Here is a 23,785-nt window from a genome sequence, read left to right on the forward strand (position 1 = left end):
GGTGTGAGGTTGGGAGTTGAGATGTCCCCACTGTGCTTGCCTCTCTGAAAGGCTGGTCCTGCTCTCCAGGTGTCCTCTGCCTCCTTTAGCATCATAAAAAGGTTCCTCCAAATAGATGCCAGGCAGAGGCATGTGCTGTAGCTTCCCCTGATTTACCAAAGAAGAGCTGATTCTCCATCTCATTCCAGTTTTGGGCTGCATTTAATGAGATTATTTCTTGTTTTTACTTGACTCTTTAAAAACACATTTTGGAAATTTCTCAGCCTCCTGAGAAACTGAGGCTGTCTTGCTCTGAAAATCCTGCTGCTCCATTTGAACATCAAGGACAAATGTAATGTGATCCTATGGGGCGTGTTCTGCAGAGGAGATTTTTCTTGAGACACAACTGAGCTGCTCTGTGTGAGGAGGGAAGAATTGGAGATGGGGCAAAGGTGTGGGAGTGTTGTAATAATTTGCTTAAAACCAAAGATGATTAAAATCTGACACTGTTTCCCTGTTATCTGCTTGTACCTGCCATTCTTGGCTCCTGTTTACAAAAGAGCTGTGTTTATGTAGGTCACTGTACTACTTGCACTGTAACTCTTATCTTTTTTGGAGGGTACCATGGAAATGGATCAGCTTATGGGCTCTGAGCTGAGTGGCACGGAGCCAGCAGCACTCTGTGCTGTTCTCTGGGCTGGCTCTGCTCTGCCACCACCTTGTGCAGGCTGTGGGACATCGTGGTGGCACTCGGGTGTTTCCCCACCCCAGGAAGTTTGGCTCATATGGAGCAAGCTTTCTGCACTGCTTGGAAGGGGTTCAGGGACCAAATTACACTGAGCTGGATTGCTCTCATCGTGCAGTGCCCAGGAGGAGTCTGTGCTGGGCTGGGTGTTGGGCAGATGGGCCCAGGCAGGACTTGTGGGCAGCATATTAAACTCCAGGGTACAGTGCAGGACATTGGTTTTTAACCTGCCTGAGTCCCTTTCTGCAGAAAATCACTGTTTTACAGCAGCCAAGCACTGCTTGTGCAGGGAGGCTGCAGCTGAGGGTCAGGAGCAGCAGCTCTGCTGACACAGAGCCAGGGGAAGTTCCCCCATCAGCCAGAACCATCAGTCAACCTTCTCTGGAACAGCAAAGGAGCAGAAATGTAACTGTAGGTTTGCCTTGAGTTCAGGAGAGATGGAGAATTCATGTTGCAGTTGATAATGAGAGAAAACCCAGCTCAGCTCTAAGCCCAGTTGGCATTTCCAGGGCAGTAAGAAACAAAACTTACTTCTGTATGTAGATTGAGCCTGTTTAATCTCAAATTCAACTGTGAGCAAAAGCATCCAACATGTTTTCCATCAATGAACGCACCATGCAGTGAACAAACAGGACTGTCTCTTAAATGACTGAATATTGACACCTTGATCTGTCCACAGAGAATGAGTTTGTGGCAGGACAAGTAGATGGAGCACCTCTAAAGTCAACACAAAGCAGTAGAGCTTCAATCTGCCCATCCTCTGCCAAAGCAGAACATAAATTGACTTCCTTTACCACAAAAATTACTGGGCATTACAAAACCATTCAGTGCTTTTGCACTTGGTAAAGCTGTTGGAATTCATTTGTGCCATATGTAGCCAGGTACTTACTTAACCATAATTCCTCTTGATTATTTAATACTTCAGTGATTAGTTTCTTTGGTCTAGAGGCATTACTGCATTATTGGAGTGAAGGAGAAAAAATCCAAGCCAAGCAAGCCAGTTGCCTGGCAATTGTCACCAAAAAAGAATGGCCACTGGGTTTTTGAAGTTTGTTTTTAAATCCCTGATGTTGTTCAGCTAAGGGGTTTATGTCAGACCTGAGCCCAGAGCAACTTTTATTTTTTTCTACAAGTGAGGATATGAGCTGTTCAGTGGAGAAATAAGGCAATAATGGAAGCATACAGTATTGTAGAAGGTCTAAGAGCTGAGCTGCATCAGGACCTGGGGTCATCTGGGGTAAATATCTTTGTAAGATATCACTTTGTAAATGATGGAATACAACTTTTTTTATTTAGCTCTGCTGTGATGAAAGTTTCTCTGTTAAACTTATCAGCACATATTGAGTTTCAAAGAATATACCTGGAAGCAAACAGTTATATTTACTATAATTCTGTAAATATGATTGTTTTTAGACACTGTAGCCATACCAGAGTATGAAATGCCACAGGGGTTTTCTTTCAAAATGTGGGTTTTTACACTTGCCCTGGCTTCTCATATTAACCTTTTTTATTACTGACCTTGGCCACCACTGCTTCTGTAGGCAAAGTACAGCTCACCTGCATGGTATTAACAATAATGACAGGTTATTTAATTGTTATTAAAATCCTCTGGAATTATGGAAAACTTATCTTCTGTACCCATAGTGATTAGACTGTGAATAACAACACTACTGCCCTTGCCTGTCCTTTGGGCTTCTTTTCTTTTTCCCAGCGTTGGTGGCATTTCTGCAGCAGTGGTTTTGCCTCCTGGTATTTCAGATCCTCAGGCCTGTTACCTGACTGAGCATCTTTTGTTCCTTTGTCCCCTTTGCCACCCCCCAGGCTGGGTGTGGGCATTCACAGACAGACCTGGCTGCAGGGGGCTCATGAACCCGAGCTCCAGAGCTGCTGCAGAGCCTCCAGGTGGGATTCTGAGGAGCTCTACAGTCCCCAAGAGGAGGCAGTCATGCTGCTCTAAATCTGCTTTTGGAAACTGTGTCTCCAGGCATGCATTTAAATGGGAGCCTGTGTGTTGTTCCAGGTCTGCAAACAGCAGTGGAGAACAGTGAATTCAGTAATGTGGCAGTAAACAGTTCCCATCCCAAGCCTTGCTTTAGTAGCTAATTTGTCAGCCGTGGTGTGTGTTAGGGCTTTATTATTTCTACAATTTGTCTGCTTAAAAACTTCACCCCTAAAACCTGCTATTAAAATACTTTATCAAGGAGGCTGGTTCTCAGGGCACACTGGGAAAAAAATTGCTGTCTAGGCCTACATCTATATTAATTTTCTAATCTCCTACCTTTTCCCTGGTTGAAAATCTGCCTAGTATGTACACCTCTTGCAGATATTTTAATCATGAGTGTAGGGAAGAATGATTTTAGTCAGTCTCTTTGTGCTTTTTACCATAAACCAAGACAACTGGGAGAGATGCAGTACAAATAAGCTCAATAAAATATTCAACCCAGCACCTCCAAAAGTTAATGCTTTCTCTCTTATTGGAATTACAAGGGACACAGTCAGGGGGTCTTACATAGGTAAAAGTTGATCTCTTCTGAGGTTAGAATAATGGAGTGGTTTAGGTAGGAAGGGACCTTGAAGATCATCTGGTCCTGACCCCCCTGCCATGGGCAGGGACACCTTCCACTATCCCAGGTTGCTCCAAGCCCCATCCAACCTGGCCTTGGACATTGCCAGGGATTGGACCAACACAGCTGCTCTGGGCCTGTGCCTCACCACCCTCACAGTCAAGAATTTCTTCCTAATATCCAGTCTAAACCTCTGTCAGTGAAAGCCTTTCCTCCTTGCCCTATGCCTCCATGCCCTTGTAGGAACTCCAGCTCTCCTGGAGCCCCATCAGGCCCTGGAAGGTGCAGTGAGGTCTCCTGGCAGCTTTGTCCTCTCCAGGCTGAGCAGCCCTGACTCTCTCAGCCTGTCCCATAGCAGAGATGCTCAAATCAACTTTGTCACCCTGACTCCAGTAGGTCCATTTCCTTCTTATCTTGGGGGCCTTGGAGCTGGAGAAGATGCTCCAGGGGGGTCTCACTAGAGTGGAGCAGAGGGCCAGAATCCCCTCCCTCGCCCTGCCTGCCCCATTTTTGATGCTGCCCAGCCCTGCTGCTCCCCTTGCAGTCATTTGTGCAGCTCCACCTGCAGAGCACTGCCCAGAAAGGGAAGATCAGGGAGCTCAGCAAAGTCTTTTTTTCCCCATTCAGAACTGATGACTGAGTTTCTAGAAAATCCTAATAAATTGCCAAATTAACCAGAGCTTTGTTCAACCACTTGCCAGGAGGGAAGCAGAAAGGTGCCAGTGCTATATGGGAGCAGCATGCAATTCCCAGTGTGCTTGTCCTGTGAGCAGATCCCTGCTGCTTTACTTTCCTGCAAACACCTTTAAAAGACTCTTTAGGTCTGGGTTAACTAGGTTATACAGTGTGCTGCTGGGGTGCTGTGGAGGTGATGCCATTGTGCAGGCTGGTTTGATGCTAAAAGACTCTTTAGGTCTGGGTTAACTAGGTTATACAGTGTGCTGCTGGGGTGCCATTGTGCAGGCTGGTTTGATGTTATCCCAAAGCTGAAGTGCTCATCTCACCTGGCTCAGGGTGCTTGGTGTGAGCCCAGCTCTGATGGCCTTGGGAAGCCTCAGAGGCAGGAAAACTGGACCCTTGCTTCCCTAGATTTTTAGGGAATCCTGGCAGGGAGTTAATGAGTGTGTTGTAAAGATAATGAGGCTTTGGTTGATTGTAGCACCACAGAAACATTGCTGCAGTGTGTGCTCAAAACAGCAGTTCCAGCAGATACACAGGGCTGAAAATCAAGAATATGTGAATAAAGGGACTTTTGGCACCCAGGAATGAAAATATCACCCATTGCCATACACAGATTCAGTACATTTGTCAGCACAGTGATGCCAGGCTGGTTTTCCCCAAATACTGCCCAGGAGCTGCTTTTGGGGCCATCCCACCTGGTGACTTGCTGGAAGCTGCTTTGCTCAGCAGGTTGCCCTGACAGGGAGCTCTGGTGAGTTTTCCTATCTGCTAATGGATTTTTCTGTCTGTACTAGAGCTGGCAAGGGCTTTGTGGGGAAAGCTTTGAAATGACAGCGCTGTTTGCGAAGTCCTTCCCTCTGAGACGCCGAGATCGGTTTCTTTGTACTTTTAATGTGGGTTGCTTTTTGTTGGCATCTCTCCTGGGAGAGTCAGCTGGATGTACAGCCTCTGTATTTTCAAGTTCTTTATTGGCAAAGTTTAATCCTCAGGCTATTTTCTAATACTCTCTGGTAGCTAGCTCCATTTTTCACTTAAAGCGGGAAATACAGGAGAAGTTTTGGTGTTCAGTGATCTCAGACCCCCTCAGAACTATCCCAGGGTGTGTATATTGTTATCCATTTTGTGATAGGCAGTGTTTGGTGTTCAGTGATCTCAGACCCCCTCAGAACTATCCCAGGGTGTGTGCATTGTGCATTTTGTTATCCATTTTGTGATAGGCAGTGTAAGGTGCCTGATAAGCGTGTTAAAGCAAGCATCTGTTCCCCCTGCAGGCTGAAAATAAACCTTATTTTGAGGGCAGTATCAGCAGCATTCCCATTCCTGTGAAAAGGCCTTGGGAGTACTATGATTAGTTGTCTGAAGAGTTTCTGGTAGTAAAGATTTTCTGACACTTGGGGTAGCATATGGCAAAGCACTGAATTTCAAGGTGTTGATTTTGAGCTAGAAAGCCCCAAGTTGGTGGCTTGGCTGGTACTGAAAGATTAAGGGCAAAAGTTATTAATGCTTGCACTTTTGTAACCCAGTGTCAACAATTTTGATCCAGCTATTTTGCCACACTGCTGCAGGACTTAAATCTCTGCTTTAGTATTCAAATATGCAGTAGCAAATCAGGGGCCTGCATCTCATTCTTGGTGGGGGACTTTGGCATGAATGCTCTTGGCCATCACTTGCCTCTCTAGGGGACTGAGACTCAGAGGTTGTTCTCAGCCTAGTGAAAGCTTTTCCTCTTGTCTGGCCTGGGGAGGGAGACCGTTGGTGTCACAATTAATTAATTAATTCACTGCTAGCAAGAATTTTTCCTGTGAGGATGCAGGCAGTCTTTGGTCAGGGTTGTCCTTTCCCAGTGTGGGCAGACTGGCACGCTGGTGTGCCCTCCTGCTTGCCCTGGTGGCATGGGAAGGGTTTGAGTCAATTTGTCACTGAATTGGGTCTGGATGAAGCAGACTGAGTGTGTGGGGCTCTGCAGAGCTGCTGGGTGGAAGCAGTGGCCAGTGATGCTCAAACCTGTCCCTGCAAAGCCAGAGGAGGTGGTACTGAACATCAGCAGAGGTTTAATTTAAAAATAGCATTTGATTTTGCTTCTATTTGTAAATTTTTATATTATACTTTTCTTTTTTGTTTTCCCTTTGTCCTTTTAACTGCATGTGTTCTGGCCTCTGAAATGTGCCATTTCAAGGGAATTTGCAGTGAGGGTTTTTTTTAAATAAAAAGTAGAAGGCAGCTGCTGACAGTGCCCCTTCCTCCCTGCATGCACACACAGCAGCACCTGGAGCATCCTTTGACAGAGTGTTTGATGTCCAACCCAACTTTGCACTGAAGACCACAGGAATCTGTTTGTTGACTTCAGTCTTGAGACAGATCACTTGGCTGGTGGCAACTCCATCCCCACTACTCTGCAGCTCAAAAAGAGCTTTTGAGCTGCAGCATTTTATGGGTGGGAATATCACAGAGCACCCACTGGGCCTGGCTGATCTCCCTTCAGATCACATTGGCTGCATTGCAAGTGAGATGCACACAGGTTTGTGTGTGATGGGGTGTCTTGCATCTTTTCCAAGCTGAAGTCAGAGCAAGCCTAAAGACCTCATGCAGATTAATTACTGGTTCTGTGTGGCTGGCTGTGTGTGCTGTGCCTTGATGTGTTCCTTGTTTTAGTGGAGGAGCTAATTTGTTGTTTTGCAGCTGGCTCCCGAGTGTTTAAAAAGATATTTGGTTCTGAGATCCCTGGCATCAGTACAAGGAGCTCCCAGAGTTAGAGGGGCAGGATACAGAATTAACAGCTGGAAATGAGGGTATACAGCTTTGCAATGTTTTGCAGCTTTCTTCACAGAACAGCTTCTCCTTTTTTTAAATCTCTTCTTTTTCCTAGCTCCCATCACAGCTCGCTTGGACAGCTGGACCTGGGATGCTTTGGGATGTAGGAGAGGAGGGAGCTGCTGGTCATGCCATGCAAAGCATTGAGGGAGGGGATGTATGGGGTGCCTGTTCCTTCACCTCTGAGCTTCAAGCTTTGAAATTTCAGGCTGTCTGATTTTTTAATGAATTGTAATGGTCAAGCACGTAATGGGAGGTCTTGAAATAGATTGAATTTAAGGGGAAAAATCTGAGTTGCATTCTGAGCCAAAGATGACAGCTTCAGAAAGTTCCCTCCAGTGTCTTGAGGCTTCATCTGCATCAAAAACTGAGAGATGTTTTGAGGAGCTGCCCCTCTGAATGGGGAGGGCTGGGGCACAGCCCTTTCTCTGGGGCTGTGTTTGCAAATGAGCTTTGCAGCTGAACTTCCTTCCGAGTTAAACCAGCCTCATGCTCTGGGTCCTTGCTGAGATTTAGATTTGGTTTACCTGAAGGATGCTGCACGCTGGTGCATGACAGAAACAGGAGACTGTCAGGTGTGGGCTGATCCCCCTGGCTTCTGAGGAGCCTGCAGAGGAGTGATATCCATGGCACGACCTGCCTTTATTCTCATTTAACTCAGTCCCTCCAGACATGCCATTGCCCTGTCCACTTGCTGTCGAATGGTGGAGCTGCCTGTGGAATTCTCTGTTAAAACTGCCCACACATCTTTCTTTTACCAGGGAGATTAAACCCCTGAGCCTCAGCCCTGCAGACTGCCCAGATTGCTGCAGCCTCCTGCAACCCCTATTAACATAGATGCTTTATTAGCAAAATACATTCTGGCCCATTTCCTTTCCTGAAGATTTTTATCCTTGCTTAGACCCGCAACACCAGCGTAGTGCTCACCAATATCCATCTCCCGGTGCTTTTCACGCTAAACCCTCTTTTGGCCTCATTATCCGTGACTGCAGTTTGCACTCAGGCCTCGGCCCGGGGTCATTCGCCGGGCATCCTTCATCTTAACAGCGCTGAGTTTACTTCCAGTGACAGTAACCCCCGTGAGTGCTGCTGCCTCAAAACCAGAACTATCTCTCCCATTAGCAATGCTGATGAATGAGCCAAGAACAAACCAGAAACTTAAAAGCGACCCTCTGCAAAGCAGGAGTGGTGCCCAGAGCTGCCCGGGCGGAGCAGCGGTGTTTTGTTTTGTGCAGCACAGGATGAGGGGCTGCGTTGCAATGAGTGGTTTGCTTCATTGTGAATTCTCTGCCTGTGTGTGGTGCTGTGAATTATATCATTTTTGCATCTTATTGTAAAGTGGCTTTGAGGTACCAGGCGTGAAAGATGCTAAATACGTTTTGCTGGGGAAAAAAATTTCTACAAACAATTGAGGCAGATTTTTCATCCATCTGCTGCAGCTGTGCACCCCTCATTGCTGGGTCCTCACTGCCCTATGAGGCTACTGCAAAAAGAACTGGTGGCCTTTTCCATCCCTACCTGTTGTGTTGCCCCTCTAATGAGTCCCTGAGGGCACAGAGCCTGCTTTCAGTGGGTGAAGTTTGCTTCTAACTGCATTATCTTCCAAAGATTTGTTTAAGCAAGAGCAGACTGGCTGCAGAAAGCTGTGCTGATAGCCTACAGCTACTTGGGCAGAGTTATTTCTGTTTAAAAATAAAAAGAAAATAAAAAGCAAAGCAGCTCTTGGCAAATTTTGCAATTCTTTTTGCAGGTGTATCTTCCTAACCTAATCAATTTTCACACCCAGTTCTCTTCCATGCTGCTGGCAAAGGCTGAGACAATGCTCTGAGCTAGTGACCTGGAGAGAACCAGCTGGAGAGCTGGGTGGCTACTGAGGATAACTTGGGGGTGACTGATGTGCTCTAAGTTGTGTCTTTCTGAAGCTTATTAACTCCTGGATTGCACATATTGATCTGTATCACTGCACAAATAAAACTCTGCTCTCCAGAGAGCAGAGTGCAGGTATTTCTGGAGATACCCAGCTGCCTGTGCTGATATCTCAGTCATCATCCTGTCTCCTCCCTGAGGGACTGCCCAAAAGCCATGGAGCAGAGGCACCTGAGGGCAGTGGGGCTGCAGGAGGGGGTGCTGGGGTGGCCCTGATGAGCCAAATGTCACCGTGAGCTCACTGCAGATGGGCCCAAAAGGGTTTGCCCAGCAGAGGCTAAAAAACATCCAGGAAGGTCATCTCTGAGCCTTGCTTCATGCAATTCCCATTGTTTGGGGCCAGAAGGAAATGTAGTAATTCTCCAGCTGTAGATTTTGGTGTAAGATGTTTATCTTTCCCATGAGTTGGGGAGATTCCCAGCTTGCAACTTGCAAGGTGAGTGGAAAGTAAGGACGATAAACAAAAATTCATTACATGTGTTTAGTCAATTTTTTCCCCATCTAGTGATTCTCCTACCTCATTTTGGAATTGTTGTATATCAATGTATCGGAATGCACTTCTCGTAATCAAATACTAGTCCTCTGTTTGATGCTGTTAATAAAGGTGTTGTGATAAAGTTGGATTAATTTAATTTCTGTCTGCAAAAGCCTATTGTTGAATGAGTCCCTTTAATACATTAATCAGACATACAGCACTGTAACAAGGTTAAAAGTGCACACCGATTTCCATTATAAAGATATTCTCAATCAGGCAGAAACTAATCTAATGTAAGTCGTAATTCTGTAATTCAATTGTTCTAACCACAGTACATGTAAAAACAAGATGTCTTCCAACAAAGTCTCAAAAAAGCCCTGCAGATATTTATATCTTTATAGGAAAGAATGATTTACATTTTCAATAAGCCTTATTTGTCTTTGGGAAAAAATGTAATTCCTTTATCACGCAAAAATCTAATGGGAGTCTTTTTACCTTTTTTGCCATGTTTTGGGTATATTATCTTGGTGCTGACCTGTAATTGGATTAGTTTAGGCCTGACTGTCAGGGAGAAAAGATTGCTATGGATCTGGTAGCTTCAAAACTAAGAAAAAAGCAACAGATGAAGTTAAAAAAAAAAAAGAAAAAAGAATACAGGGCTCTCCCAAGCCTTTTCTTGGCCTTGAATGGATTAATTTTACCAGCAGCTAATCTCTGCTGCATGGAGCTATTTTTACCTTTTTCCCTTAATGATAATTATTATGTTTCTCTTTTGGACTTTCACTGGGGAGGTCCATGGCATGGTCATGGGGAAAGCCTCATGCCCCCCTTGCCAGGAGCTGCATAACGAGTGAGGTTGTTCTGAGCTTTGCTAGAAAACAAATGCTTGTCATTTTTCTGCTGAAGAGATTCAACAACTTCACTGTTGAAATTATTTGGAGAGTTTTGGTGGCTCCAGCCTTGTTGTCTTAGCAGAGACTGGTGTTTGGAAAGAGAATGGTGGATGGAGGGAGAAAATTGTTGCTGCTGTGGGGATTATTTCTGTCTGAAGGTTAAAATAAGTAGGGTGATGGTAAGGGATGGTGAGTGGGGAGGAATAGGGGGGTGCCAAACCTTTTGGGGTAGGAAGGGTTTCCATTCACCACAGGAAGGGAGAAGGGCATTTTATAGCAAAAAGTACTTAGAGGTGTACAAATCCTTTGGGATGGTTTCAGTACGAGAATTTATTGAAATATAAATCTGAAAAGCTGTGTGTACCTGTGAACATGGCCTGTGCAGGCTGCAAAACAGGCATTGCCTTTACCTGCTTGTTTTGATATCACCAGTTACAGCAGATTTAGTGGTAAGCCCCATGTGCTCTATTTTAAATAAATATTACACTTGCTATTGGATTGCTGAGAGAGAGAGAACTAATTAAGGAGATGGGATATCATCTGTAAATTTTTCTTCCCTGAGATTTTATGAGCAGTAATTTGAAAAGAGCCATATTAAAGTCATTCAGGAACAAGTTAATGCTGCGTTTCTGAGAATATTGCCCTTCTACTCAAAGATTATATTAAAGAATAAACAGTGTACAGTAGCTAATTGCTAGCTGACACATTATAATGGCTTTATACTTCCAAAATTGAATCGGTCTGGTTTAAGGGAAAAAAAAGGAGAAAAGTAATGCAGTAACTTTTTAATTATTTAACAAAGTATTTCTCAAAGAATAATTGAATCTGGGCTCATGGCTGCAGGGGGGAAGAGAGGCTGGTAGGTATTGACCACATTTGCAACCCAGCTGCCACGGCTGCTGTTAAATACCCTGTTACAGGCTCTGGCTCTGGCTTGTGTTCCAGACTGATGGCAGGTATCTGTTTTTCCTCTCTAAATTAGGCTGCTAGGAGTTTATTTCTCTGGGATTGTTCCTTTCTGTAGTGCCGTAGGCACAAACACGGTGCAGCATTAAAACCCACAGAAATCTGCCAAGGAAACCGATTAACCCGTGGAAGGAAAATAACAAGCTCGTGGCGATTGCCTGGAGCTGTCGTGCTGCCTGCCTTTGCCCAGCGAGGGTTTTTTTAAGATCTTGGTAAAAACTGGTGATCCCTCAAGCCAATTCCTTGTTTCTCAGTCTGTTGTGATGGGGTGGATTTAATTGCCTGCAATAGGAGGGTCTTCTAGGGACCCATAGTAGCAATTGTGTGTTAGAGCACGCACAGAATGCAGTTGTATAATTCAATTGTGTTTATTAGCATCCTCAGCAGAAGTGGGCTTTGCTACCTTGAGTCCTCATTTTCTGTCAGGTTAGATGATTCAGTGCTAATGTTGAAATCAGCTGTTTGGATTTGGAGCATCTTCAGCTTCCTCAGGGAACCAGTCCCAGGGGCAGAGCAGCAGCCTGGGGTCAGGAGCAGCCGTGTCCCCACCTCTGCTGTGCTGCCCCATCAGCCATGAAGCACCCTGGGGGCATGGGGCTCCACCAGGAGATGGACTCTGGGCACTGCCACCTTCTGCTCCCGAACCTGCCTTTAGTCAGTCTGACATGTTTGGATTTCTCTGGATTTTGCTCCATCTTCCCTTTGCTCTGCTGTAACCTTCCAGGCAAGGCTGACTTCTCCTTCCAAGAATAAAGTCTTAGTTTGGTTGTCTAAGAAATATCAGATTGCGCAGATCTAAGTTAAAACCATAATGGTGCATTAGCATGCTGCAGGGCCCTGTTCCAGGAAATGTCTGCACGTAGGAAAACTGCTTAAGTGTGTGCCAAAAATTAAGCAAATGCTTTTTTTCTTGATTCTCCCAGTTGGTTGGCTGGGTTGGGTCTGGGCCCTGGCTGGGGCTACAGCTGCCTGCCCTGCGGTTTGCTGCTCAGGTCCAACCATCCAAACTGAAATACCAAATTCTGTGTTAAATACGGAATTAACAAAATGCTGGCGAGAAAGGCTGACTTGAGAAGTTGTGCCTTAATTATATGTCATGGATTATAAAGACAGAAGGAACAACTGTGATCATTTAGTCTGACTTCCTCTCTACCTATAAATAACAATAAACAGGCTTTTTGCTGAAACACAAAGCTGCTTTCTTTGGTGGATTAAACACTCCATGCTGGGGACGCCAGAGAGAAGAAACATCTTGTTTGCATTATTTTACGTAGGTTTGAAAGGGCTCGACTCAAGCTGAGGTCACAGTTCCTTTGAGGGAAAGGGCATCCTGTGCTGGGGGAAGCTGGGTCAGTGCAAGGGTTGGGATGTGGTGGGATGCTCTGGAGGTGCCTTGTGTGCTGCAGCACTTGTGTGGCACACTGGCCATCACATCCTCCTGGGAACAGGGTGGTGTGTCCTGATGGGAGCAGTGATTGGAGCTGCAGTGGTTGTCTCTTTCCCATTTAAGGCGTGTGAACCCTGGCACAGCACAGGGACGTGCCAGTGGAAATCCTGCAGCTTCAGCAATTGGCAGCAAGGATTGAAACCCATAGAAAGTCCCTTGTGCTCCCCACTGCCCTGCTGAGCTGGTGCACCTCACCCTTGTGCAGTCTCTGGGGTAGAGTGATGGTGCAGCCGTGCCATGTGTCAGACCTGCCAGCTGCTGTGTCACATCCACACACGTGGCTGTGTGTGGAGCCCATCCTGCTCCTTCCCTGAGAACCAGTCCCACCAGTCCTCGCTGGGCCCCATGTTTCTGCTGTAACAATGACCCTCTGCAAAGCATTTTGTGATCCTCTATATGAAGGTTGGCAGTCGGGATTAAGAACTAGATGATCTTTAAGGTCCCTTCCAACCCAATCCATTCTAGGAAAAATTAAGTTACATTTACTTTGAAAAATGTCTCCTTAATGCCTCTGTGGTTCTGTAGAAGTTTGAAGGAGCTGGTCTTCAAACCAGGTGGTGATGGCCTACAGCACAACCTGGTCTGGTGGCTGCAGGGGTCCCTGGGCATTTGTAGCCCAAGTTTGCAGCATGTGTTGGGTGTCACCATGGGCACTGGTGTGACAGGCCCTCTGTTATTTTAAGCATTAGTGTTTGTGTGCATTTTACACATTATAGCGTTGCATTATTTAAGGGTAATGCATTATTAAATGTTCTCCTCAGCACGGAGAGTAGGTCACTTCCTCTGATTCCTGTCTGCATGAGTGAGTTAGGATGCTGTCTCTTATGTAATCCTTGCAGTCTGAATAATGGAGATCATAATACTATAGAGCTGATTAATAACATTTAGTACTCCATTAATGAGGAATTTTGTTGGAGTGTTCATTGAAGACATCTGTGTTACCATACTCAGTTTGTTCTTTCTGCTTGAGTGCCTGGAACCAGAAGAACAATCATTATTTAGTTAATAATGATGTGCTTCCTAAGATAAAGGCTTGTAAATTCATTTTTATGCCCATAATCACATTTTTCTGCTGCGAGAAGAGTGGGGGAGCTGGGAATTGTCTCTTTCCCATCTTCCTGACAAAATGTATCTAATGATTAGAAGCATATAATAAGAGTGTTTGTCCTAGCCAAATGTTTCTCCACTCCTGTTAATCAGCGTTCGTTTGAGAGCGCAGCGCTGTTTGTGGAGGGCGATGCAATCACTGGGGCAGTGTGGCAGATTTAAATCAGTAATAAAAGCCCTGGGGAAATTAACAAGACAAAACATTAACCACAGACTAAACATTAACATATATTAGCATTTTTATTGCACCTGTAGAAATGGTAAATGTGCTTGGTTACTACTATTAAAAAGTTTATGTTCTATCCCACATCATCGCAATGTATATTTTTGGTTTAAGCCCTTTAGAATTTAATTAAGCGGAATTCTGTAGCAGCACTTGAGTAATAGACTTCAGGTTCACTTTTATGGTGACTTTGAAGATAAACGGGGCACAAATGCGATCTTTATAATGCTAATAAGACTTGTGATGTGTAGTGGAGCAGGTTGTTAAAAAGAATTGGGGAAGAGGCACCAATTCAAGCTGCTGCCTTACTGAGACTTTCAGCCTCACTGGTCAAACTGGGTTCCATCACTGAAGGATGCTCGGGGTTTAGTGGGCATCAGTTGGTTCCTCCAAAGGCAGCATGTCTCTGGTCTCTTGATGATCTGTGCATTCTGTAGGAAATCACCCTTTCAGAAGCCGTGTTCAAATCAATTATAATAGTTAATCTCCTTGCAGTTTAATGTGTGGCTTCTCCCAAAGGAGACTCACGAATAAGTATAAAATGACTTATGTGAACTCTGGAGAGCTAAAGAGATTGCGGGAGGAAATCTTCAAAAATGAGGCCATCCCCTTGAGGGGAAAAAAATACTGTGTCTTCCTGGAGAATGAATCTATAAGCAGAAGAATTCATAGAAAAGACAAATGGAAACTCCATGTAAAGTTTAAGCAAAGGTCAAATACAGCAAACTCTCCTTTAGAGCAGAGTGGAGCTCCTGGGCTGAATGAGAAGTGGCAACAGCAGGTATCCAGCAGTGTCTAATGCAATCCCTTCTTGTCCAAGGAGAAGCTGATTAGCTACTTTTTTTGTCTTTTTTTTTTTTTCTTCTAAATCATCTAAAAAATTACTTTTGAAATGTTCTTACTCTTAAAAGCAAAGCCCAGATTGGCACTGAGGATCCCGGTGCGCTGCTTTCCAATCCTTTCACCCCTGGATTTCCTTGCTGATGTGCAAGATAAGATGTTTTTGCCCCATGTGGCCACGCTGCTGGTGCCTTGGCAGCAGAGCAGGTTCATCAGGAACCTCAGTGGTGTCGGGGATGCCATCCTGCCATAGCCAGGCTGGAGGTGCCCTCCACCAGCTGCACGGGGCTGTGATGCTTTGCACAGAACCTGCTACTGTGGTCATTGTTTCTTTGATGATTAACCCCAGTCATCCCAGTCTCCGTGGGCTGGCAGGTACCCTCGTGGATCAGCGCTGTGCTGATCACCCATGCATCAGCTCAGCTGGTGGTGAATCTGATCCCTGCAGTCCTCAGGCACCTCTTATACCTTAAATTAATGGGGCAGCCTTAAAGTGGGCTGATAGTGCTACTCCATTAGCCTTGTCCCTGTGCTCCTCTCAAATTGATTCCTCTAAGCTGAGCCATCACAGGCGTGCAGCCCAGTGGGTTTGGAGCCAGCTCTTCCCCTGGGCCCCTGCCCAGCCCGGCCCTGGCACCTCCTGTGGCTGCAGCAGAGCAGTGGAGCAGGGGGTTGTGGACTCCTCAGAAGGCAAAGTGTTCCCCTCGTGGCCTGGGTCACACTGCTTATGGAGGAGGCTAATTAAATTGGGTAATTAGTGAGTTTTAATGAGCTGGGGCAGGGTAATTTTGCTTGGGCTGTTAAAGTGTTGGTGGCTTTGGGGGTTTGTAAAAGCTCAGGGCTTTGGGAAGGTTTTTCTTGCCTGGTGTCCCCTTGCAGCAGTTTTTCAGTGGCCTGGCAGATAAAGTCCAACTCCTGTTGTCTAAAAAGCACTCTGGCATTTGATTTACTTAGTCATTTTTTTGTGGCTTAATGTGTCAAACTTCAGCCTATTCTGAATTAAGGTACAGCTCTTGCACTGAGTGTACTTTAGATAAGGGCTGGTGTATATTTATGATCCCCCTGGTAGCATGGGGAGCCCAAGGAGAAGAGCCAGTGGTTCTGTTCTGTCAATTTGCTTTGAATTTCACATTTATATCTGTGTGTTGGAAGGAAACCACTTGTTAAACACTGTTTCTTGATACAAGTTTGGCAACTGGATTAGAGATGCTCCCTCCTTTTGCTCTCCCTCTTGCAGACACACCACACTGTCCTTGCTCCTGCCAGAGCAAGCAATACCTGGAGAGCTGAATCATCACTCTTGTTTCTTCTCAAGGTCTGAGCTTGTATCTAACCCTTCTCTGACTGCCCTATAGTGGCATTTTTCTTTTCTTTTTGGAGCCTGCTTTAAAATGGCAGTGGTTAGGAAGAGACTGGGAAGCTGTGCTCATGTGTTCCTGAGCCTGCAGTGTGGACTCAAAAAGAGGGAAAGATTGAAACAGGATTTCTGAGCTGTTGTCCTAGGACTGCTTGTGGCCCAACAGCCTTTGGCAGATGGTTTGTGAAATCCTTCCCTCCCCCAAAAAGCATACACCATGCCGCCCCTGCAAATGAGCAGGCAATCTGTTACTTCTACTTTCGCTCACTTTATTTTAAAGTTCAAATCTCAGCCGGGTTTTTGTTTGACTAAAGGGTGACAACTATTTCACTGTGACTTCACAAGATGGGCTATAGGGTTGGGGTTTTTTCCTGAAAAGGTTAATTAGTGCTTGAATAAATAAATAAGTAAAAACTTGGAGGAAAGTTGGAGCAGTGCATCCTTCTATCTGCAAAGATTTCATCTGCTGTCCCGTGTCAGAGCTAACACAATCCTGTTCATGGTTTCATCCCACAGGAGGGATAGCTGGACTTGGTGATCAATGATTTGACTTGATCAGCCATTGAACTCCATGATTGTAGAGGTCTTTCCAGCCTTATTCAATGAATTTTGGAGCCTTGGTACCCAGATGCCGTGTGGGGCTGTGAGGATGCAGCTGAGCTGCAGCTCCTGAGCAGGACTTGGGAGCAGAGGGGCTGAGCTGCCTCCAGTGCTGGGTGGGGGATGAAGCATCCCCACTTTGCTGGGTCCCTTTGCTGTTTGAAGCAGCTCTGGGGTGCTGCCATTGTTCACGCTGTCACTCCGACCCTCCCCTCCCATTCAGTGCCTCTCTGCATCCTTGGGGAAAAGCCTTGATCCTGGACTTGCTCTTCTCTCAGGGTTTGGTAGGTTTTGCCAGCTGAAAACTGGGCTTTGGAAAGGGACTGGGGGAGTTTTCACAGAGTTGGAGAGAATCAAAGGGAGTCATCACAAACGGCAACTTGAAGTGTCTGACCTTTTCCCACTTCTCCACTTTATGTGAGCATTCAGAGGTGCAGTGATGCTGCTTTGTGGCACTGCTTCCTCTGTACCCACTGTCCTGGAGCTTTTGTTTATCTTGTGTTTCCCTGGAGGAGGTTTCATGGCAGGTCTCTCTCTGACTTGGGCAGAGGAAAAGCCCACAGAGACCCATGAGCATCCTGACACTGTCCTGCTGTCCTGTCCTTTGCAGGGACAGTGGCACCAGCCTGTATAGAGAGGGCATGGGACATGAGGCCCATTCCACAGTGAGGGGGTCTCAGATCCTAAATCCTTCTCCAGGTCTCCTGTTGTCCTGTGATTTCCTCCTATTCCTGTCTGCTTGCATCAGGGGACTACCCGTAAGCATATGAAAGGGATGAGTGCTTAACAGAAAGCCCAAAAGGCTTTTTGTTACCCAAAAGAAATAACCCAAAATGTGATCCATTTTCTGAATCCCTCCCTCCCTCTGTTTTTGAAGCCTGCCAGGTGATTTAGGAAGGGCAGTAGGGCTGATACATTCTTCTGCAAAACTTGGTTTTGGCAAGGCAGAGAGGCGGCACAGCCAAGGGAGGACAGAAGATGAAAAACCAGGTAAGATACTGCAGAAACTGCTCCTCTGGCAGCTGCAGGAGGAACTGCTTTGGCAGAGGAAACTGCAGGTGCAGGAGGACTGGTGGCAGCATCTCTTCCCACCGTGATGTGAACAGAAGCTGCAGTGCCCAGCTCCCAGAAGGTTTCTGTTTTACTCTTTGTTACACGGCAGCCTGAGCAAACAAACTGTGCTGCTCTTGATAATGAAAGATGTGACATTACTAATTTATTTGCCCACCCAAATGTAGGATGTAATAGAACAGAATTAATCTCTTCTCTTTACACATCAGATGCTTGTAGCTTTGGGTGGCAGGTGTGCTTTTAACCTCTGGTGTGCAGCTCACTGGGATTGCCTTGAGTCGACGTGGTGTGGAGATAAATGAGGTGCTGCAGGAACAGGCATTTCATGGGTGTGTGGTTGGTCCCAAGCCTGAATGTGGGTGGTGGGATGAGGCTCAGAGGAAGTGAGGGTGCTGTTAGCTGTGGTGCCTTTGTGGTCCCCACAATCAGCCAAGCTCCTTTCACAGCCAGCGTGGGTGAGTCCTGCAAGAGCAGCACAGGGTGCATCTAAAGGAGACTGACAGTGCCAGTGGTGCCACAGGGGGACAGATGTGCCCTGGTAGTGTCCCAGAGAAGGAAATGGTGGCAAACCCACCCACAGCAGGGACTGCAGCAGTTGCCACTGCTGGGTCAGTCTTGGGACAGTGGCCTCGCAAGAGAGTTTGAATGAGGCGCTTTGGATTCCTTCCCTCACTGCTGCAGGCAGTTCCCAAATAATCTCTATGCTAATGAGCTAATTTGTGCCATTAGCAGAGCCCTGTTAATCAGGGCCTCCCACAACACGACTGGGCTGTGGCCCCAGTGCTTGCTGTATTTTAGGCCCTGGGTTTTTTAATTAGTAGTGATGTGTATGATGCTCATCCCTGGGCATCTGCAGTGCAGTCTGTGCAGATGCCCAGCTACCTCAAGATACAGAACCAGGGTCTGAGGATTTTCCTTCAGAGGTGAGGTGTTTCCTGATAGTCTGACTAGAGGGCTAGAGTTCAGAGCCTTGAGATGGTGTGGTCAGGAAGGAAGGAGCAGGGAACATGTCAAGCACTCTCCTGCCAGACTAAGTTTAACTTGACACAGGAAGATTTGCCTGTCACACCTGCAGCTCAGGTGATAGCCACAGGGGCTCTTCAATGGCATTTTGCCTGAATCTTCCTGCATTCCATCCCCTTTTATACCAGGTTGTAACCTTAGGACAGAATTCTGCTTTCAGGTGCTTGCTGAGCTATGAGCAAGATGAGATGACAGGAGGATAGCAGCTCATGTGCAGGTGCCAATGTGCATCTCAGCTGTTTCCCTGCAGTCCAACACTTCCTCCTCACACTGCTGTGTTTGTGTTTTCCAGATCAGCCGGTTGTGTGGCCACGCTCAGCAGAGGCAGATCCGATCAGCTAATTATCCAGAAGACCTTTTCATTGACAAGAAAGTCCTGAAAGTGACTCACGTTGAGCAAGAAGAAACTTTGTCGAGCAGGAGGAGGTGAGAATGCTCAGGCTGAGTGAGGGGGAGCCTGCTGGATGGGCTGCAGGAGCAGCCACCATATGGAATGGCCCTGTGGAAGCAGATGGAAAAGCTCCTTATTTCCCTTACCCATAAATCTGGCTCTGAGCATCAGAGCTGCTCTCAAGTGCAATGAGGCGTCCACGTGGGTTTTCTCACCTAGTGCACCCAGGGTAATACACCAAATGCCTTGTCTGGGTTTCTTGGGCACTGCTGTAGTGTCTGAAATACTCACAGGTGTAGTTATAGATAGAAATGGTCACTCCAGATTGAATTGCTATGTAGTACACCGTGTGTAGGTAAGGGGAATATGTTTCATGCTTTTTGTGTAGTGTTTTAAGGTAGTTCAGAGATGTTAACAGCCTTTTACTGAATATTTTCAAAGGAAGCAGATGCCTCCACTGCTGGCACTGTGCTTCCTTCCCCATGTAAGTAGAAGCTGTAATTAAGTGGGCTCACACTGTTGTGTCAGGGAGCAGCATCTCCCCTCTGGATCTGAAAACACACCCAGGGATATGCAGTGCCTTTACTTCTGTCTTGAATAAAAGAAAAATCCCTGTGGAAGTGAAACAAGCAAGCTGGGCAATTTTTGAAACTGGCAATAGACTAAGTTGGGTGGATTTCTCTCTGAAGACTAACAGGGCCACATTCTTGATCCTGTTCCCATGAGATACAGCACCAGGGCTTGCATTCCTCCCTTGTCTCAACACGTCGGAGGTTACACAGCCCAGGCTCTGACAGAGATGTCCTTTGAAGACTCTGAAGGCTCATGAAATCTGCTGAGATGAATTACATGGGTTCATACCTGCAGATATCAGGAGTTCCTCCCTGCCCTGCAGGGAGCTCTGCTCCCCAGGAATGATTCCTTCTGCCTGCTCTGCTGGGCTTTGTGGAAGAGGAGCACGGCAGAGCCTGGGATGTGAGGAGCTGAGTGCCACGGGCAGTGAGGCTTCTGTTTGGGGCTTGCCATAACTGATGATCCAGGTCTCACCTCATTTGGGCTTTACAGGTGTTGGCTGGACCCTGCCCCACTGTTAGAGCAGGAGAAGGATGCAGGAGGCGACTGCCTGAAGCATCCCTTGGGTTTGTGCAGGGGCTGTAGGCTGAATTCCCACCCTTGGGAGGGGCTCTGGCTCATCAGGCAGACCTGTTCATTTGCATGGACGGTGACAGGGTGGGTGCATAGGATGTGCTGGGTGGTCAGAGGCAGGGACCCTTCCAGGGACCCTGTGCCAGCCCCACCGACAGCCAGCACAGAGCACAGCCTTCCTGGTGCCTCCTTCTGCTGGTGTCGCCTGCCCCCAGCTGGCTGTCACGGGCTCTGGCTGGAGAGGGAACCCGCGGGATCCCAGAGCAAGGAGAATGGAGGGAGCTGGACACCCCCTGCACACCGAACTGCCTGACAGCGCAGGGCACGGGTAACCCTGGCAGCAGGGTTTATCCTGCAGGGTAAACCTGGCAGGGCATGGATAACCCTGTGCAGCACCCCGGGGATGCCCCGAGAGTGCTGCCTGCTCCAGGGGCTAATTCCTCATCATTCCTTCCACGGAGGAAGGAGGCTGAGCAGTACCCCCTTGCCAAAGGGGGAAATGTGCTGAAACCAAACAAGACAGCTGTGAGGCCAAGTCTTACTGCCTCCAGTTCCTGATATTCATGTTATCTTACTTTTGGTGCTATTTACCTAATTAAATCTGCTACTGTTCCCTGGTGACAGCTGTGGAGTGTTCCTGTGGGATCAGAGCTAGGCTGGGGGGATGTCACATCCCACTCCAGAGCCTCTGTGACTTCTCTGGAAACATCAGAAATCCCATGGTCAGCCTGGGATGTGACAGCCTGATTCACATCCCCTCTGTGTGGTGCAAGCATTGCTTCTGCAGCTCCTCCTGCCTACCATTTTGATGATGTAACCTGCCCCTTTGAATGCAGACTGTGACCCCCTTGGCCAGCCCAGTGCATCCCTTGAAACCGTGTCCTTTTGATGGTGCAGCATGAAGCACAGCCTTAGCCATGTGTACAGGTCTGTGCTGAGGGTGTCAGCTCTGGTCCACCACCAGAAATACCCCCTGCCCTTGCAGCAACACTGCATTGCCAGTGTCCGCCAGAAGAAGCCCCTGAAGGGCCTCTGTTGCCTTCTGCAAAGCAGAGTGGACACTGAAGCCTGAGCCCTTGCTGCTCAGATGTACCCCATGGATGTGTATCTTGAGCCAGTGGCACCTTTCCTTAGGTGCTGTGAGAGTGCAGAAACTGTGTCTGACTTTTTCCTGGTGCAGAGTTGGGCTGAGATTCTGCTGCCCCACCACATCCCTCCCCATCACCACCAGTTTTGACCTGGGAAACATGCATTCAGCCTTTGGATGAATAATATCAAGGAAAACCAGAAAAAGCTGCTTTGGTTTGGAAATAAAACTGATGCTTTGTGGTTTGTTTGCACCTAGCTGCTTCAATGTTGTGTTTGTGTGACTACCTTCACTGGTTAAAATGCACCAACCCTGTCTTCTCTTCTTCTTTTAACTGAGCACCCTTTTCTTTCCCTTTCTTCCAGGGAACTGATTGCAAAGCTGAAGTCCCACAGCAGTTTTTACAGCAGCTTGCCAGAGTACATCTGCAACCACAGCTCTGCTGTTCAGAATGACACCCTTTGCTGGAATGGACAAGAAGTCGTGGAGAGGTGAATCACATCTCCCTTGCCCTCCTTCTCCTCCATCCTGCTCCTCTTTTGTTGACCAGGCACAGGAGCAGTCTGAGCAGGGCATGACTTGCTCCCTCAGGGTTGTTGTGCAGAGCAGAGTGCAGCTGCAGCTCAGAGGGATGTGTGAGGTCTGCACAGATACAAGTGGTTGTGTGCTGCCCTCCACTGAGTCCTCTGTGTAGTGAAAACTCTGCATCCACGATGGGATTTGGTCAGGGTGGGCCGGGGCAGGAGAGCAGCAGCAGCTGGACACTGCTCCCATGGGAGAGCCCTTGGTCCAGCTCATCCTGTGGCTACTTTGCCCAGCCCCACTCACCATTTCACTCCTCAATTTTGGTGGAAATTGAGGTTAACAGAGGCAGGCATGTGCAGGTGTCATACCATAAAGGGGAAGGAAGTGTTAATAGAAATGAAGATTTTTCTTGCAAAAAATGCCCCTTGGGAACGTTAAATAATGTGGAAATAGAACTTGGAAATATTTTTTATAATTATACATAAATCTCCTCTAATCACCCTACTTTGCAAAGCATCTTTTGCTATTAAGTAGTTTGCATAAGGGAAGAAATAGAAGTAAGATCAGGAAGTGGTGAAATGTTGAGATATTAATTATGACTTCTTGATCAGTAACTTCAGGTGGTAATTAGCCTGTACTTGCAATACTGACCTGAAACACTGAATAGACCAAAATAGCATCAAACTCTATTTAGAAAAAAAATGACTCAACATCTGAGATCACATGCTTAGTAAAATGTACTTCGGTTGCCTAAGGAAAAATGTGTCCTCTGTTGGTACTTATTTCTGGAAAATCTTGGGTTTCCATGCCTGAGACAATAAATTGGAAAGAAAAAGATTATTTCAATATTATCTCACTGATTGTTAATTAAAACTTCTAAAGCAGGGCTACAAACACTGCAGCTCTGGGGAGGGGAGCTGGGGTGAGGTCTTGGCTTACAACAATTCCCTGGGGTCACAGCCAGTGGCCTTGGTCTGGCTGATGTCACAGCTGGGTGAAGTGGTGGCAATGGGAGGGTGTTGAGTCCAGATCCTCCTGCAGATGCAAATGCAGAGCTGTCTGCAGATCCAGCATGACATCAGGTGATGGATGGCCTGAGAATACAAGGGGACCATCGTGGGCACAGTGTGGCACGTCACAAGGTGCCATGGCATGCAGGGGGGCAAGGCAGGGAGAGGGTACAGTCTGTGTGCTTGAAGGGGGCACCAAGATTTCAGCCCCTGGCTGCTGAGTTAAGGAATAAATCTTCTACTGTGCTTGAAGAGCCTGTGCCTTTCCACTCCTCTCCTTGCCCCCTCTGATCTGTTGCACAGATATCACCACCTCTGCCAGCTCCTGTGAAATATTAGAAACAGTTCCCTTACAGATATTAGAGATTTTTGTTGTGAGCAGGGAGACTTCAGCTAAATAAAGCTGAGCTAAGATAATGGTCAAGGGTGCTCTTCTCCCAGGACCCACTTGCAGAATGTTTCAAATAGAAGGAAAGATGTAGTAAAAATGTAGTTAAAATGATCTCTACACTGGCTGCTTCATGTGCTTTGACTTCCCCACTTGGCATCTCTTTCAGAGTGTCTGGGAGGATTCCTGAAAATCAGGAGCATGTAAGGTAACAGTGCTCGAGTACCCCAAGCTGCCAGTTCCTTTATTTCAGTGTTTTCCCCAAGAGGGAGCCAAGCATCTGTTCATGGTGTAGCAGCTCTTACTCGAGCTATTCTGAGAATGTGTGTTATGTACTGGAGAAATTCTGTTCTCCTGCTGGACTGGTGTGTGTCTGTTGGTGATCAGACTCCATCTTGCCACTTTTTGCAAGAAATTTGGTGTGGTTTGAATACTTGGTATTAATTTCAGGCTGCTGTCCTGGTGCTTGTTCCACATATGTGGTGGCTGCCAGGAAGAAGGATGGAGGAGACATGGTGGGATGGTTCCTG

General features: G+C 46.8%; 1 protein-coding gene across 1 annotated transcript in view; it reads left to right on the forward strand.

Annotated features, from left to right (window-relative positions):
* GPC3 (glypican 3) overlaps positions 1-23,785 on the forward strand; it is a 139,860-nt gene that overhangs the window by 66,189 nt on the left and 49,886 nt on the right. Inside the window, exons 4-5 of the mRNA XM_039717486.1 lie at positions 19,001-19,134; positions 21,698-21,823. Coding sequence (XP_039573420.1) covers positions 19,001-19,134; positions 21,698-21,823 — 260 coding nt within the window. The remainder of the gene's footprint in view (positions 1-19,000; positions 19,135-21,697; positions 21,824-23,785) is intronic.

This window comes from Passer montanus, unplaced genomic scaffold, assembly GCF_014805655.1.
Source record: "Passer montanus isolate IOZ18808 unplaced genomic scaffold, ASM1480565v1 scaffold38, whole genome shotgun sequence".
Lineage (NCBI taxonomy): Eukaryota > Metazoa > Chordata > Aves > Passeriformes > Passeridae > Passer > Passer montanus.